This window comes from Clavelina lepadiformis, chromosome 3 (genome assembly GCF_947623445.1).
Source record: "Clavelina lepadiformis chromosome 3, kaClaLepa1.1, whole genome shotgun sequence".
NCBI classification, from domain to species: Eukaryota; Metazoa; Chordata; class Ascidiacea; order Aplousobranchia; family Clavelinidae; genus Clavelina; species Clavelina lepadiformis.
The window spans coordinates 22,593,877-22,609,479 of record NC_135242.1 but is presented as its reverse complement, the minus strand read 5'-3'; the positions used below and the strand labels follow the sequence as shown (position 1 = coordinate 22,609,479).

Genomic DNA, 15,603 nt, shown 5'->3' with positions numbered 1-15,603 from the left:
TTTAAGGAAATATTTACCTGCCACTTAAATCAAGAAAACTTTCATGATAAATGCATTTTAGGTTTAATGCAAATAAAATTTACCTTCCAAGAATATGGATTTAAAGATGTTTTAATATCGCAGACATCTTCAAACTTTATTTTTTTAAGAAAATTACCGAAATTTGACTTATTCCAAAAATTAAGATGGCGCCAACTTCAAGATATCATTATAGAGGGAATTTCCCTAATCTGTAGCAAAGGCATGACTTCTGTGTTGTCTATTAACTTTGCTAAAAACACATACAAATTTATTTGTGTTGTATTGTTTACTTCTCGCCATGGACTGGGGAGAGCGAAAAACTTCGTTGTATACTGGTCTAACAAAATTTTTCAAATTGGGTGTGTAAGTACGGTAGCTTCCAATAATTTTATGGGTGCTTTTTGCAGCGATTCTTATCTGGTATACAAAACTAGACAGCAACTTTTACTGAACTAAGGTTTTTGTTTAAGCACCAAAATAAGTGTTACTTTTAGCTCATATCACTCTGTTTTAATCTTATCAATGGGCAAGTTGTCAGATATTGCAAATGGAATGGTTAACACCTTTTCAATGGATCCTCCGAAGAAAGCAAAGCCAAGGAAATCATCTTGTCGTGAATGTGAAATTATGGGCGGTGCTGCATCATTTAGTGCAGTTGCATATGTTTGGCATCTTACAAAAATAGGTAGAATTCAACCAGTCACCGGAGCATTTGTCGGATCATGTGAGAGCAATTTTCTTTGTATTCAATTGTATTTTACTTATTAAATTCTTTATTTTATTTCTTTTCATGTTATTGTACTACGTTGTTTTTTAATTTAATAGTTTTTCTTTTACTGATGTCATTTATGTCACAACTTCTGATGATTTTAATAGGATAGTTTTTGATGGTATTAAATTATTCTGTTATCCCATAGTCTGATAGTGAAAAATGTGCAGACTTTAACCTTGCAACTTGAAAATTTTTTCCATCTCATAGTACACCTAATGAAGCAAGCTCAAGCTTGTAAAACTTATGCCGAGTAAACAAAAGTTAACCCCTACCTTATATTCTGCCCCTTTGGTAAAAAATGAATGTTGCACCCACGGAAAACCCATCAACATTAATGCTGAACTTTTATATGTTCAGGTCGATTTATGAGCAAGACTAGTCTGTTGGTTTGAACATCAATTCATATTACCTAAAGACTTGAGGCATCAGTGCCTGCCATCATGCAAAAATTTGTGTCTCTGTATAAATACCTTCTTGTCAAAAACGAATCAATTAGGAAAACGAATAGCACTGTAAAGGCTAACTTTCGATTAATCAGGATCACATTGTGTTGATCAATTAACAGTTAACTTTACAGATTAATCGGCTATTTATTTTGCTTTTTGATTATAAAATATACTGAAGTTAACATGATTCAGCCGCCATTAATCATCAAAAACTATCATACTTTCAAAAACTGTCATAGTCTAGGTTGTACCAAAAAATAGCAAGGACCCCAAATTGGCTGCTTGAACATCCCAAAATAGAGTATTTTCAGAATAATCATGTTCGAAATGTGTTCTTCATGAAGCCTTACTTTTAAACATTTTCTGCAATTCAGTGTTTGCCTGCTTTGGAGCCGCCTTAATTACATCTTTTCCACCTGATTCCGACACAGAGAATGTTCTTGAGTTCAGAGAGAAGAAACTGGCAGGTAAATCTTCAAAAAATTGTTTATTTCAGTGATCATGATGCTGGTGACCCAAAACATAATTGCACCCTTAACTTAAAACTTAAAATCTTTTCAGCAAGTTGAGTTATAACCTTCATTTCTAAGCCTGATTATTAGTTGTTGTGAAAATAACTTCTTTTTTAATTGCAATATATAGAAAGGCAATATCATTGCATTGGTGCAAGTACCAGACAAGTTGCTTTCGTGCAATGATCCCTACACTTCATTTTTATTTTGCTTGGTTAGAAACCCGACATCAATAGATACAAATCATTTCTTGTCATAAAAATACTTTTCTACGCAGAGGAGAGGCAAAAACATGACACAATCGAAGAAGAATCGACTTGATGAGCATGGTTTGTGTTCTTCATGTTTTCAATATGGTTCCTGGATAACTAAAGAATCGGTTTTTTGCTGCTGTTGACTAATATGCTTGAAATGGCGATTCATTTGATACCACAACGCACTGTGATCGTTGATTTATTTATTACATACATATCACCAATCAAGGCAATTTAACGCACAAGGAATCAATGAAAAAACATCACGCATGCAACTCGGTCGTTGTTCAATACGAAAATTCTTTTATAGTTCGACTCCAGTATTCAGAAACGACTACTTTGGAGTTTGGAGTCGTCACCAATGACCATGGGTTCTGCAATCCATCTTTTTCAGTTGCTACAAACCTGGAACAAAACGTAATAGTTCACATATTTGCAGTGCGTCTAAATATCCAGTGTTTGCAGAGTTAGCAATGTTATTCGGTGTTCAGAGCGACGCCTAGTTTGAATCAAGTGCACATAGGCAACACTGCGACGGTTTGAATACTGGGTATTTGGAGAAACCCCACATAATTATCTTCTTGTGACACTTGCCTACTTCTAAGTTGTCTTATTATTGAACCGTCCAAATAAATTTTTCAACTCAGCCATGTACATTCGTTTTTATAAGAAACTTTGTCTTGTAGTTTCCTTGTTTGGGCCTAGTTTCTTAATTTATCAATACGTGAACATGTTTTAAATCACATTTCACTGGGCAAAGGCAGACATAGCCGATTGCAGTCAAGAAAACAGCGGAATTGAAGTTACTGCAAATTTTAAAATATAATCACACAACTTTATACACATTGCATTTAAAACCAACACAACTAACAACCGATTATGCATGTAACAAACAATTAACGTTTTTTAATGAGTTCATACAATACAAGGGCGCTTTAGCTTTTCAGAAAGAGGGCTTAACAGATTCCTATGGTGGCTTTCTTTTTGATAAAAATAAGTGTGCGTATAGTTAATATGGGAGTAGCCTTCACCCTTTTTAAACCAAAAATGTTTTTGAATCATAATATTGGAATTTGCTTTCATACTTTCGAAACTGCCAGTTGTTGTCGAACATCGCCACCCGGTGATTACCATAATCAGAAACAAAAATATTCCCCCTGTCATCACAGGCGACTCCAGCTGGATTGCATAAAACGTCATTGGAGGTGGGTGAGAAAGGGGTAGAGTTCGATACACATGAGGAAAGTGACAGGAGATAATTCCCGTCTTGATCAAATACCTACAGCATGAAAATAACATATTATAAGGTTTCTGCTTATCGGGTCTCAGACACATTAGACGTGGTTAAACAAATCTTTTTCTGTCGTTATAAGTATGATAGCAAGTGGCCCATAACTTCTTAGGCTGGCTTCAATAACAAGATTACAAAAAATTCCTCATTGGTGTACGCAGGTAATTGTTTAAAGTTAACAGTGGCCATACAACACATTTCAACCGCAAAGTTAGGTGTTGAATTGAAATTTAATAACTGAAATCGTAAAATGTAGGTCGAGGATGAAAAGAAACATCTTCAACCATAGATTGCATAAAACAAATTCCTATATAGACAGTTATGACACATTTCTTCTTGGTAAAATCACACCTCACCTTAACATTGTTGCTCGCCCAATCAGAGACGAAAATATTGCCAGCTCTGGGGTCAACAGCGATAAAGTACGGTACTTGGAGAGAACTTTCAGAATCTGGAGTCTGGTGGTTCGTTTGCGAATTGTCACATCCAAATATATTCTCAAGCCCACCATCCATGTTGAGAATAGACACGGATCTGCCAAAATCGTTGTTTTAAAAATACGATGATTTGATGAGACTTCCAGTCTCCGTTTATCTTGCAAACGAAGTAGGCCAACAATCCACAAGAAAGATGGAAAAACCGCTATGGGTAGCTCTTATTGCAACGACCATTTAAATGTCGTTTAGTTGATTTCACAAAAGACCTGATGTACCGCTTACCGTTTATCGATGTCTGTCACAAATAACTTATTGGTTTTGTGATATACTGCAATGGCACAGCATTTGCTGAACTTGCCTGAACCCAACTTCCTAGAAAAAACAAAATTATTGTTACTGAAATGCTGTATAGAATGGCAGTTAACGGAGCCAGAATTCATTAATAATTTCAGTTTTGTTCAGAGTCATCTATGTAGGTATTCAATAGAATTTATCAATTAAACAACCCATTCTTGTCACAACAAATGAATGATAAAAGTATCACAACTTTTGTCCAGAACTGAGGGAACAAACAAATTTTTTCTTACTTGCTTATTTTTCCTCCGGCATTGAACTTATAAACAGCTTCTCCACAAGCGACCAAGAACTTGTTCTTCTTCGTCGAAACGACGCTGATTGGGTGAAGATTTTTCGATCCCTTAGTTTTCAACGAACTCTGGTAATCTCCCGATTGTGAAAACACAAACACGCGTTGTGCCTGGAGATAAATTACGACGAAAATAAGACAAACCACTTCGTATTAGCAACATTATAATCACCTTAAACGCTTAAAGTTGTAGCACATGCTAATGAGGACAATAATAAGGAACTTATAGGAGCGACCAAATGTATCCAATTGCCGTCACCTTGTAGTCTGTCGCTAGAAGATGTCCCGATGCGCTGTGGGCCAGTTTCGGGGCGGATTTGAATGTCTTTACTTTGCCGTTCACTTGAAACGACCTGATGAAGATGTTGTTGTTCTGGTTGTCGGAGTTCCAGGCGTGAGTTCTTGGACTTCCGGGGGATGGTGACCAACTTCCGTTTATGTCATCCAAAGAGGGCGCCGAAGCCATTTTACTGGCAAGGGAGGCCACTGCCCCTTTGGAAGTTGGATCCTGGGTGTCGTAGACCCCTAAACGAGCGGGGTTTTCCGCTAAGGCTGCAACTGGTGATGTAGCTAAGGAGAAAAGGGAATCGTCACTTCCGCCTGGAGAAAATATGTTTCGCGAAGATAAAGAGGTCGAGAGTTTCGGTCCGCTCGGCCGGCTTCTAATACGTTCTCTCCCGCGGCTTGCAGGGTTGTCGCGCGATGTTGTCGCGTACTCGGATCTTGGACGCGTTTGGCTATTTCCGACGCTGGCAAAAGTATTGTCGTCTAGAACTGAGTAAATCAACATATTGTCAGCACTAACGGTAAATTAAGAATATTTATTACTCTATTTTACTGTTAAAAGCTCGACTGCACAAATCAGTGCAAAAATTTTAATAAATTTTCCGAGCGAGCTACATAGTTATCCTCATAGTTTGCGTTTATCTTATGATAATGTGTGTTATCCTCACATCGTTCGGCGCTCTTGCTTCGTTCTTTCCACTCCGGTATCTTGCATCTCGATCTTCCGTTCATCGAATGAGCACGCGAGACTTCCTTTTTTGTCGACGGGGGAAATTTTCTCATCATCGTAAGACTCGGGGATTCGGCCGTGGTCGGCGATAAAACGTCGTTTGCTGCTTTGTCTGCAGAGAGTGCTGAGTAATGAGACTCAATTTTACTGTACTAGGCTATGTTTGAGATAAAAAATAGGTGTTTCCAGTGTTTTTGCATTTATGAAACTAAACTCAATCTCCAGCGCTCAATCCTTACGCGATGTGTAAGGATCTGTTTAAATTACTTGTCAATTTCTTTTAGAAAATTTTTACAGCCCTTACAGTCTTAAGAAATTATTTGTACCTAGGATTGGTTTATCCACATTTCTACCGATGTTTCCCTTCGCTGGAAGATTTAATGGCAGCACTGCAAAGCATAAGTTATTTTTGCTTGAATATTGAATATGACCCGATTTTCGACAACGTTTTAGTATTGAAATTTGACGTAAAATTTCAACCCAATATCTGTTTCCGTACTGTTCTTGTAAAATATCACAGTAGTTATAGCATCACATAGATTTTAAAACACTTTTGTCTATTGTTTCGTCATTTTACGTCACACTCAATGTCGTTCTTACGGGTACGCATGTGACAGTAATCGCTTTCAGTACGCTCTGACGTCACCGATTGAGCTCTTCCTACGAAAGATATGACGTCAGCGTCATCTTGAAATTGATCGATGTTTTGAAAGTTTTCTTTGGCGCCTAAATTAAAAAGAACAAGAACATACACTTGAGAAAAAGGTTATTACACAGCACAACATTGGTTATTACACCATATCAGCAATTGTAGGAAACATAACCAACAATGACTATATGAAATTCATATAATACTGTATGATAATATGATAAATGAAATATACCTCGGCATTCGACGCGTCCTATCACTTGCATCAAAGTTCTTTTAATAGAATTCAAAAAATCGCTCGGAGACTGGTCGCTAGGTGGAGACAGCGACCACGCTGAAGAGAATTACAATGACGTTAAAAACAACTGTTCAGAGTCAACTCAATACACAGCAATAAGTTGTTAGTTTAACTCACTGCAGCTTGTAGTACAGTTCGTGCTTTTTTCTTCCATTTCCGTCGTTTCCTCTAAACAGTCAGTGGGCGCTTTTAATTCCAAAATTTCCAACGGGGTTCCAAACTTTGACACGTTTTCAAGTTTTTCTTTAAGACTTTCTCGCCTGGATTTAATTTCCGATTTTTTCTTTAGAAGCTCTTCTTCAATTTCGTTGACAGAAGCTTTGCGGTACTTGGAAATACTTTTCACGGCCTAAAAAATATTTTGTCAAACAAATCTGAAGTTTACCTTAACAAATATAGCTAGGTTTGGCTTCAAGTAGGTAAACTTTAAATTAAAGCAAGGTATTAAAAATCAAAACAAGTTTTCAGATTTTTACTCAATGCAAATTAATAAAGATTATGTGGACAACTTACCTTTAAGCATTTTTCTTCGTATGATTTGGCTGCAGCGATTAAGCTCTTGGTCCTGTTCCTAATTTCGTCACAAACGCTTTTCTTTTCTTTTTTCATGTTTTCTGTTATTTTCTTCACTTCTTCGAGACTTTCAGAAATTCTCGTTTCTTCCTTGGAGGAGTAATCCAGGAGCTCAATCGCTCTTCGTTTATGACGTAAAACAGCATCTTTAAAGGTAAAGGTCAAAATTTTTAGCACAACAATGTTTATGATGTCCCAATTGGCTATAAGATAACATAGTCATTTAACACGTGACCCAAGGCGTGACCGGTACCTTTCAAATCTCTCGTTTTGTGATCTTTATGGTGTTCATTCAAGCACGACGAACATCCGACCGCGAAACAATCTTCGCAGATTTCACGACAAACCTGTACCAAATCACGTTTAAGTCAAAACGTCGTAAGTACTTCTCTATTTATGTCCTTTACAGCGTCAAGAAGCGTAGGTTTCATGTCTTGTCTTTGTATTGCGAACATTTTTGATTTATAGAATTTCAAGTTCAATGAGTGGCTATACTGGCTAACAGTGCTATCTACTATTTATCAACGGCTCAATTGGCGTCATAAGGGGTTAATTATGACGTTTTTATCTATTATAATTATAACCATCGAAACGAAAGCACGTGACAATTACATCACAGTTGCGTAGAGAGAGATAATTTTGGTTTGGAGATAAAACAAAGTTTGCATAAAGCTTCAAAAGCAATGGGGTAGTGAAACTTGACTGACGGAGGCAACTCTTAGTTGTAGTATAGAAATAATCATGATTACAACTTTTTCGGAAACTATATTAGTGCGTATTTTCACACATTTACGCAAAATTTAGGGAATTACTGTGAAAGTTTTTACTTCCACTAATTGGCATTATATTACCTCATCCACGTGCCGCGGGCAAAAGATCTTCGCTCTAGCGAGAAACTCATCACCATACTGGCCACTTACCAACTCGCTTAGCCGAACAACCTATGACGTCATAAAAACAGATTAGTCATTATGTCAGCTGTCAAAAGAATGTTCATTAATGATCAATGCCAATTTACTGAGGCCAGCAACTTAACAATTATACCAATTGTCGCCTTGTCTCAGTAATTACAGGCAGTCTGGCAAATAGTGACCAGTGATTTGATTACCTTGTGTTTTTTGGTCAGCTTGGTTTGACAGTGAATCAGTTCACAATTTCTACAAAGGAAGTCAGTGCAGTCTAAGCAACGGGCGACCGCTTTCCTTTTCGTCTCAAGCTCGCAATTTTCACAATCGAAATTTCCGTTGTGTTCACTGTGACGTAACTATCAGTTAGGGTGGTTTTTGTAATTATTTTTTAGTCGATTTTGGCTTTTGGGAAATTGGTTCGATAATTTTTTTACTTGTCCTTTGCATACACAGTTACAGTTACGTCTCACATCCTTCCTTGACAACAAAAGAAACCACAATGGAAGCTACTTACCTCCTATCGTCTATTGCGTTGATACTGTCTATGACGTCACTATCCTGATTACCTTTACCCACGACAAGATCATCAAAGGGCGAAATTGAGTGCTGGGAGTGCCGCCGCGCGTTCAGTGTTTCTATTAGGCTCTGACCAAGTAAATATAACATTTGGGATTGTAATTACACAAGGGACAATATTCATTTGACGTTACCTCACTTTTGAACGGATTTGTTCCTTGATCGAACAGTTAATTATCGATCGACACAGAAAATTGCCAGCCTAATCCTAAACAACTAGTCTTTCAATATTGCAAAATGGTAGCACTCACTTGTAAAAAGAAATTCTTTTTCAGATTGCCAAGACCCATTTTTTTCGGCAAAACCGTTTTCTGCCGGCATATGGGACAATGCAGCGCCGTGGTCGTACCAGAGTGGACACACTGCGCTACGCAGGATTTGCAGAAAGAGTGCTGGCAGGTTAACAGTAACGGTTCCTTGTAAATATTCAAACATATCTGACAGGTCAGGAATTCTTCGTTCAGTTTGTTACAAAGAGCTTTAACCCCCGACATATTAACTAAATAGCTTGCAATTGATCAAATGTACCTTTGCAGTCCTAATACAACTGACTTAGTGCTGTCAATGTGTACAACAAGTGCGTATATATGAGCGCGCTTGTGTTTTATACCGTTTTCTAAAGGAAGTCGAGAAACTTAAAATAACTCCGAAATCTAATTAACCAACGCAAGGGAAATCCTATGTTATGGGGCCGGTGCCACCGCTCTTCGACCAAGTGTAACTTCAAACCTACTCGCTGTTCGGTATGACGTCATAATACAATCACCTGTTTCCTGGGGTAAAATAAACAATTTAAGACAAATACACCAAACATCCAACAGCATTTTGCAAATTTCACCTTAAAATAACTGGTTTGTTACAAAGTTGAGTGTGATTTATTTTCGACATGTATTAAAAACGTAAACTACAGCAACAGGTTCGCAACTATGAAATAAATAGAAAACGGGAAACCCACCCAAAAATAACCTCCTGCAGTTTCAGCCGTCAAATATTGCATTGTTACGTAATGTTACACGTTTATCACGACGTTTAACACTAACACAAAATGATACACAACGCAATGCCAGAAACAACAAAACCTTTTATATCATCATAATGGTATCTCCGCCGCTACGTATTGTGACGTAATTCATACCTCGCCTTAATAAACAGTTAATGCTCACATGAGAAATGGGGTTTCAAAAAATAAAACCTTTCAGGCAAAACGACAAAAACACAATATTGCGAAAATGAGATATACAAGAAAAGAATTTGCCATTGCTATTTGAAAGAAGGGTAGCGGTTTTATTGAAAATATTCTCCTACCCACATTTTTAATCCATTCACACATCATCCGTCTCAAACCAATTCCAAAAGTGTTTGAGAGTGGAGTAGGTAAGCACAATAACAACGTTATGAGAGCAAGGTTTTAAAAGAACCAATGTGACCAAAGCTTTCGATGAATGTAGCACAATAGCCTACGCCTTAACTCTGATCTCTTCTTCTCTGTTGCCTGTGACTTGAAGAAGATGAAGGTCTCTGGTGGTACTCTATGGCCGCTGGGGCGTGTCGATGATGGGATGAATAGGGGGAGTGTCGTCCGACTGAATGATACGCGACGCTCCTATGATGCGGTTGGTGGGAGCGTGTCTTTTGCTTCCATTCGTGATCAAACTCGTCAGCTTGCTCTGAAGATAAACGTCTTAATTAATAATACTCTCTGTGATTTGAAAGTCAGACCAAAAGGCTCAAATGGGACAGTGAAATGATCAACTTGCAATCAACACAGTTTTTGGACATATATTTCCTTTGCTTCCTTTCTATAACTTTACGCTTCTTGTTTGCAAGATTTTTATTACATGAAATCAAACTCAAAACAAATTAATGATCTAAAGCCTCACAAGAAAATTTTGGCGCAGGTAATGTAACAATTCCCATGAATGCATTGACACTGAGGGTGAATTTTTTGACAATTGCAAATGCCACCAGTTTGTACTCAAAAATGGCCAACTTGCCAACAAAACTTGCTACATCCCTTTGGAAGGCTTCAAAAATGTACAAAAATACAAGATGTTTTTGACACTTTTGGACATGTTTATCAAAACAAGTGTCAAAGTTTCATAACCAATGAAACCGTTACATGAAAAACTATTTTAATTCGATTCAACAAACGTATGTTCATTTTCATGATAACCTAAATGCTGTCCTTTGTTATCTACTTTGACAAAAACATCAATTTTTGCCTAATTTTTCCTGATTTAGACCTCACACAAAATAGTTGGATTTTATGCTTAAAATTAGGACTTTGTAAGCTTACTTTAACGTACAAGCCATAAATGTCGTAAAATCATTATTGCTACTAAGCTTAAATATAATTTTCAAACTTGTTTGGACGTTTTTTGCCATGCAATAAATGTTAAGCTGAGGAAGGAAGTTGACTCATGACTATGGCCATTTTTCACAGGCTTAGTGCACAAACACATTATTATTTGGTATGCAATCAACACAGCCAACAGTTTACAGCTTGGAGTCTTTTTGTAGTGGCACACACCCATCACAAGTACAACATGTCAAACAATCAAAGTATAACAACTTAGTTGAATGAGAGTTACAAAATGTTATTTAGTGCAAAGAATTCACCGTAGTAATAACATTGACTTTAAGATTTTGCTCCGCAGTAACCTTAGAAATTCAGTATAAAAAAATATGAAAAAGTGCGACCAACCTTCTTCAATGTTAATAAACTCTTGCGACTCTTCTTTATCGCCAGTTTTTTTGTTGACTGATTTTTCAATTACATGTCCACGGTCACCTTGAAAAGAAGATTGAGAAACTAAATTATATATCCATGTACATATATATATACATACATTTGGCCCTATTTATGTAAGCAGATTCAAGTAGACAGAGTTTTAATTGCAAACAAATTTTTTTTCAGTCTTCTACTTAACGATACCAAGACATATATATTAAGTGGTCCACAAAGTAACTCTTTAACAGTTTGGCAACTCGAAATGTAAGCAAATGTAAGAAGTGAAGTACCAATACATACAGCACAAACTGAGCAATATTTAGTCAACACTTTATCACATTTTAAATGCAGCAAATCATTTCCTGATTGGTCAGTGTAACATTTCCTGATTTCACACACACCACACAAAGTTGCTTCTCTTTAATGTACAGTTGTATCAAGCTGAGTTCCAGAATATTTTAATTTTACGAAACGATTAGAACACAAACACCACTCAGTACGTACCAATGTGATGTCCTATTGCCATTTTATGAACACCAGAAGCTGAATTACGTTCACTTTTTTGTGTTTCTTTGACCTTGGATAAAGAAAAAGCTTTCATTTTTTCACGATCATTGCACTAATCCTGCTTTTCTAACATAAACAATACAAGTAACACAAATATGAATACAAGTAACACAAATATGAATACAAGTAACACGAATATGAATACAAGTAACACAAATATGAATACAAGTAATACGAATATGAATACAAGTAACACGAATATGAATGTTATTCCAACAAAAGTAATCGAAGTCAACTAACCCCGTCCTGTCCGACTCGGGTTGAAGATGTGGCTTGGTAGACTTGGGGCTGTCCGTTTCCACCATATGAGATGGATGTGTACGAGGACTGGAATGAGGAGCCAGGCATCTTAAAGTATTGGTTATACGTAATATATTAAAAAAAAATTATTATAAGCATGTGATATTAATTAAGCCACTATGCCAAAGTTTGAACATTGAAGTGTCTTTTTTTAGGCATCATGCAATTGTGATATCAGCCTGATCCACTGAAATAAAACAACAATAGTATCACAACCACACCGCCATGCAGTCTTTTTCAAACAATGGGTCTCAGGACTATACTGCGATGGGTCGAGACTTTGTTTTGCTTACAAGCAGCCATCATCATACAAGTGAAATAATTTATCCTTCTTGCGTTGTGGGTCACAATCATTTTAGAAACAATTTTTGATTGTGAAAGAAAAACATTGCAATAGTGAGTGGGTGATCAAATTATTCGCCCAAAAGGCATCTTGGAAGCGAAGTAACTCACGCCTTGTGACGATGACATCATCTGCATGGAGCCCTGTATATTGTTCATAAGTGGATTCATTCGATCAAACATTGAACCCATGCCTCCGAAGCCAAAAGGTGACATCATCCCAAATGGAGACAACGTCATGGTAGGCTGAAATCACAAACAGAAAATTAAATAATAGTAGAAAAAATAATTAAAAACCAAAATAGTTACAATGACAACCCTATAGTTTTTAGTGGGCAACAAACCAACCTCTGTGTGCCTTCGTCCTGCTGACATGTAATTCCTGCCCGTGGACATATCCATTGTTTGACCCATCATTCTGTGAATGTCTTGCATTGGGTCACTGATGAAATAAAATGTGAAAAGTTATCTAGAGTTATAAAACTCTGTTTATTGGTTATTCCTAGAAATGGGTACACAAAGTATCATAGTAGTTAAGTATACAGTATCAGCAATATTAACTATCAGTATTAGTATCCATATTGAACAATTTCATAATTTAAAATAAAGCCAGTATTCAAATAGTATGAAATACATATATTACAAAATACATAACTGCAGCACAAATACTGTTAACCTGTTATTGACATTACTAAGAGGAAAACAGTTGGTTATAGATAGATAGCGACTTACCGAAAAAAAGGATCATCGTCAAATATGGGGCGAAACATTTTGTAATTTAAATAACAAGTAAACTTCTCTTAACAACTATTCCTGCAATTTTACATATACTGTATGTATATTAAAATTTTAAATATAAACAACAGGCCAAACTAAATTTTATTTTGTGCTCGGAAGACATCTCATCTATGTCGCTTTGGATCATTTTGTGCAAGCATCACACTGCACAACCTACAGAGAACGCTTTCTGTATAACAGGCTGGGTACTGGGTAATACAGGTTTACCGTAAGCAGAATTCTACACTTTAGCTTTATAGCTCAACTGTCTTCAGAGAGTGAAGTTCTGCAATTTCACTCAACACTTCTGCCGATTGCAAAAAGATTGATTGATGGATTCTGTAACTCAAAATCCAACAATAACAAATAGCTCCCGGCATGGTAAGAAGTCCAACAAAAGATAACCACATTTGTTTTTATTTTATCACAGTTGTAGGTTTGTTTAGCTCTAAGCATTGCTGGGAAGGATGCAATTAAAACCCTATATATCAGGCTAAGTATATGTTGCAATTTCCTTTTCGATATACGCAATTAGTCTTGAGCAGTGGAAGGGTTTTGAAACCTGAAGGCACAAATAAAGGAATGTAATCAAGCACGGTTATTCTGTTAATCAAACTGCCATGGAAGTCTTCAAGGGGCAATAAAGGTTACAAACAGACATATTACAGTGGACCTTTTTAAAATGTAGCACCATTTTGTTCTTTTTTCTTCATTTTGTCTGTGTACGTGCGTAATTATTTTATTTTTAAAGAAAGAAAAATAAACCAACACGTGACACTTTTCCACAAGTGTCAATCACCAGGGTTAATTTTCTGTTGATGCTACGACAAAAGGCTGAATTGTAGTATTGTAGTTTTCCATAACTATCTTACCAACTAACTAACTAACTAACCAATTGCCATAACTAGATTGTGAACTAAAATTAAACTGCACAAGGCAGAATTAACCACCTTAAGTCCTGTTCTATTGCTACCCAAGTCCAAGCAATCCAAAAAATCAATCCCATTTGTTAACTGCCCACTATATTACTAAATATATATGATATATATATAAATAAATGTATCATACTTGTATCTAACCAAAAACCATGTAACAGAAACTTAGTACGCCGATGATCTTACACATTTGCAGTGAATAACTTTTATTTTTCTGAGTGGATTCCCCTGGGCATCCTGACTCTGTAAAAATGGGTGCCCTCAAAAAAGTTGGATACCCAGCTCTGGTAAACTAAGCTTAATCTGTCAACAGACACAATCAGACAATGCAGTTCTTTTGAGACCTGCTTCACAAACGTTTGGCTTTTCCCATCTCTAATTGTATGGTCACAATTGCCAGAGTCATTTCCTGTAAATACATCACTTAATACAATCTCTTCATGCTGTGCGCATAGCATGGTGTGATACAAATCAAGCCTTAAACAATGGCATTATTCAGACATCATTTGCAAGAGCAACATCATTGTGTGGTGAAAGCTGATCCTCAAAAAAACAATGGGTGCCCAGTGGGCAATTGTTCTGGTCAATTTTGGATTTCTAATACAACATTTGGTTGCACCAGGACACCCATTAAAACCCCACCCTTCCTTGTAGAAATCAAAGACCCAAAAATAGCAAGCAAATGTTAAAAAAACAGGCAACTGCTGTAGAGACATGAAACAATATTGATGCAGCAACGTTATGTTTCCGTAAATGAACATTCAATGTCACCAACTATGTTGTATTAGTAGGGATTAGTTTTGATGAAGAACAAATGTTGTTCGAAACATGCTGGCGTTTTATCAGTAAAATGGTTATACAGTAGTCGCCGCTTATAAAATCCACCTCCGTTCCAGGAGAAATGAATTCTATGGCGGGGCGGATCTACTTTAAGTCTCCATATGACTCAAACAAGCTTGGTGTGTACAAGAAGACCTCAAAAATCTTTTGTACCTGAAAGGCTGAATGCTTAAATCGATGTAAGCAAATTTTTTCGGAAAACCGAACCAAAACCAGAACCCAATGTACTAAATTTTTCTGAATCCAAACCTAACCTACAAACGCCAAAAAGCAAAACTCAAACTGGCAAACCATAGTAAATCCTTTCTTGCTTTATTGGCAATTTTAAATGCAAATCTACTTAAAAGTTATTGAAACATGTTTAAGATTAGTACCAACTACATATACCACAGATTGGAAAGTTTGCTAAGCGCATGGGGGATTAAAATTAATTGCGGGTATTTATAATGGGTATTGTTTCATCTCGAAACTACTGACTTAAGTATACCCTAAATCAGGGGTGCCCAATGTTTATTAACCCAAACAGCTACTTTTCAAATAACCACCTCCAGCGGTCTATCAATCCAGTGTCAACATCGCAAATCCACATAAATCATTTCCAATGTTTCTTGCTTGGTAATTTCTAACATTTTCAAGTCCCCCCAACATAACGTTTCACGTAACGTAAAATATATTGTGGTGTCACAATGAAATTTATATAGCAAACTTAACTC

At 36.6% G+C, this 15,603-nt stretch overlaps 3 protein-coding genes across 4 annotated transcripts; 1 reads left to right on the top strand and 2 right to left on the bottom strand.

The window, feature by feature from the left end:
* Positions 1 to 338: 338 nt before the first annotated feature.
* LOC143449444 (uncharacterized) lies at positions 339 to 2,748 on the top strand. Of its 2 annotated transcripts, XM_076949655.1 has the most exons (4): positions 339 to 745; positions 1,614 to 1,706; positions 2,029 to 2,080; positions 2,316 to 2,748. In XM_076949655.1, the coding sequence occupies exons 1-3, from the start codon at positions 544 to 546 to the stop codon at positions 2,070 to 2,072; spliced, it is 339 nt and encodes a 112-aa protein (XP_076805770.1). In that variant the 5' UTR covers positions 339 to 543; the 3' UTR covers positions 2,073 to 2,080; positions 2,316 to 2,748. The 2 variants fall into 2 exon arrangements, with proteins under 2 accessions (XP_076805770.1, XP_076805769.1); XM_076949654.1 differs by having other exon boundaries at positions 342 to 745; positions 2,029 to 2,748.
* LOC143449442 (uncharacterized) lies at positions 2,276 to 9,000 on the bottom strand. Its single transcript, XM_076949652.1, has 17 exons — positions 8,650 to 9,000; positions 8,337 to 8,467; positions 8,023 to 8,167; positions 7,766 to 7,855; positions 7,168 to 7,261; positions 6,855 to 7,060; positions 6,459 to 6,690; positions 6,279 to 6,377; positions 5,995 to 6,120; positions 5,721 to 5,783; positions 5,333 to 5,506; positions 4,639 to 5,153; positions 4,321 to 4,490; positions 4,016 to 4,105; positions 3,653 to 3,830; positions 3,091 to 3,284; positions 2,276 to 2,410 (listed from the first exon to the last, which is right to left on the bottom strand). Exons 1-17 carry the CDS (start codon positions 8,890 to 8,892, stop codon positions 2,293 to 2,295), a joined length of 2,868 nt encoding a protein of 955 aa, XP_076805767.1. The 5' UTR covers positions 8,893 to 9,000; the 3' UTR covers positions 2,276 to 2,292.
* Positions 9,001 to 9,250: 250 nt separating this feature from the next.
* On the bottom strand, positions 9,251 to 13,196 carry LOC143449443 (myeloid leukemia factor 2-like). Its single transcript, XM_076949653.1, has 7 exons — positions 13,071 to 13,196; positions 12,687 to 12,780; positions 12,450 to 12,584; positions 11,937 to 12,044; positions 11,634 to 11,706; positions 11,103 to 11,189; positions 9,251 to 10,065 (listed from the first exon to the last, which is right to left on the bottom strand). Exons 1-7 carry the CDS (start codon positions 13,106 to 13,108, stop codon positions 9,863 to 9,865), a joined length of 738 nt encoding a protein of 245 aa, XP_076805768.1. The 5' UTR covers positions 13,109 to 13,196; the 3' UTR covers positions 9,251 to 9,862.
* Between the last annotated feature and the right edge of the window lie 2,407 nt (positions 13,197 to 15,603).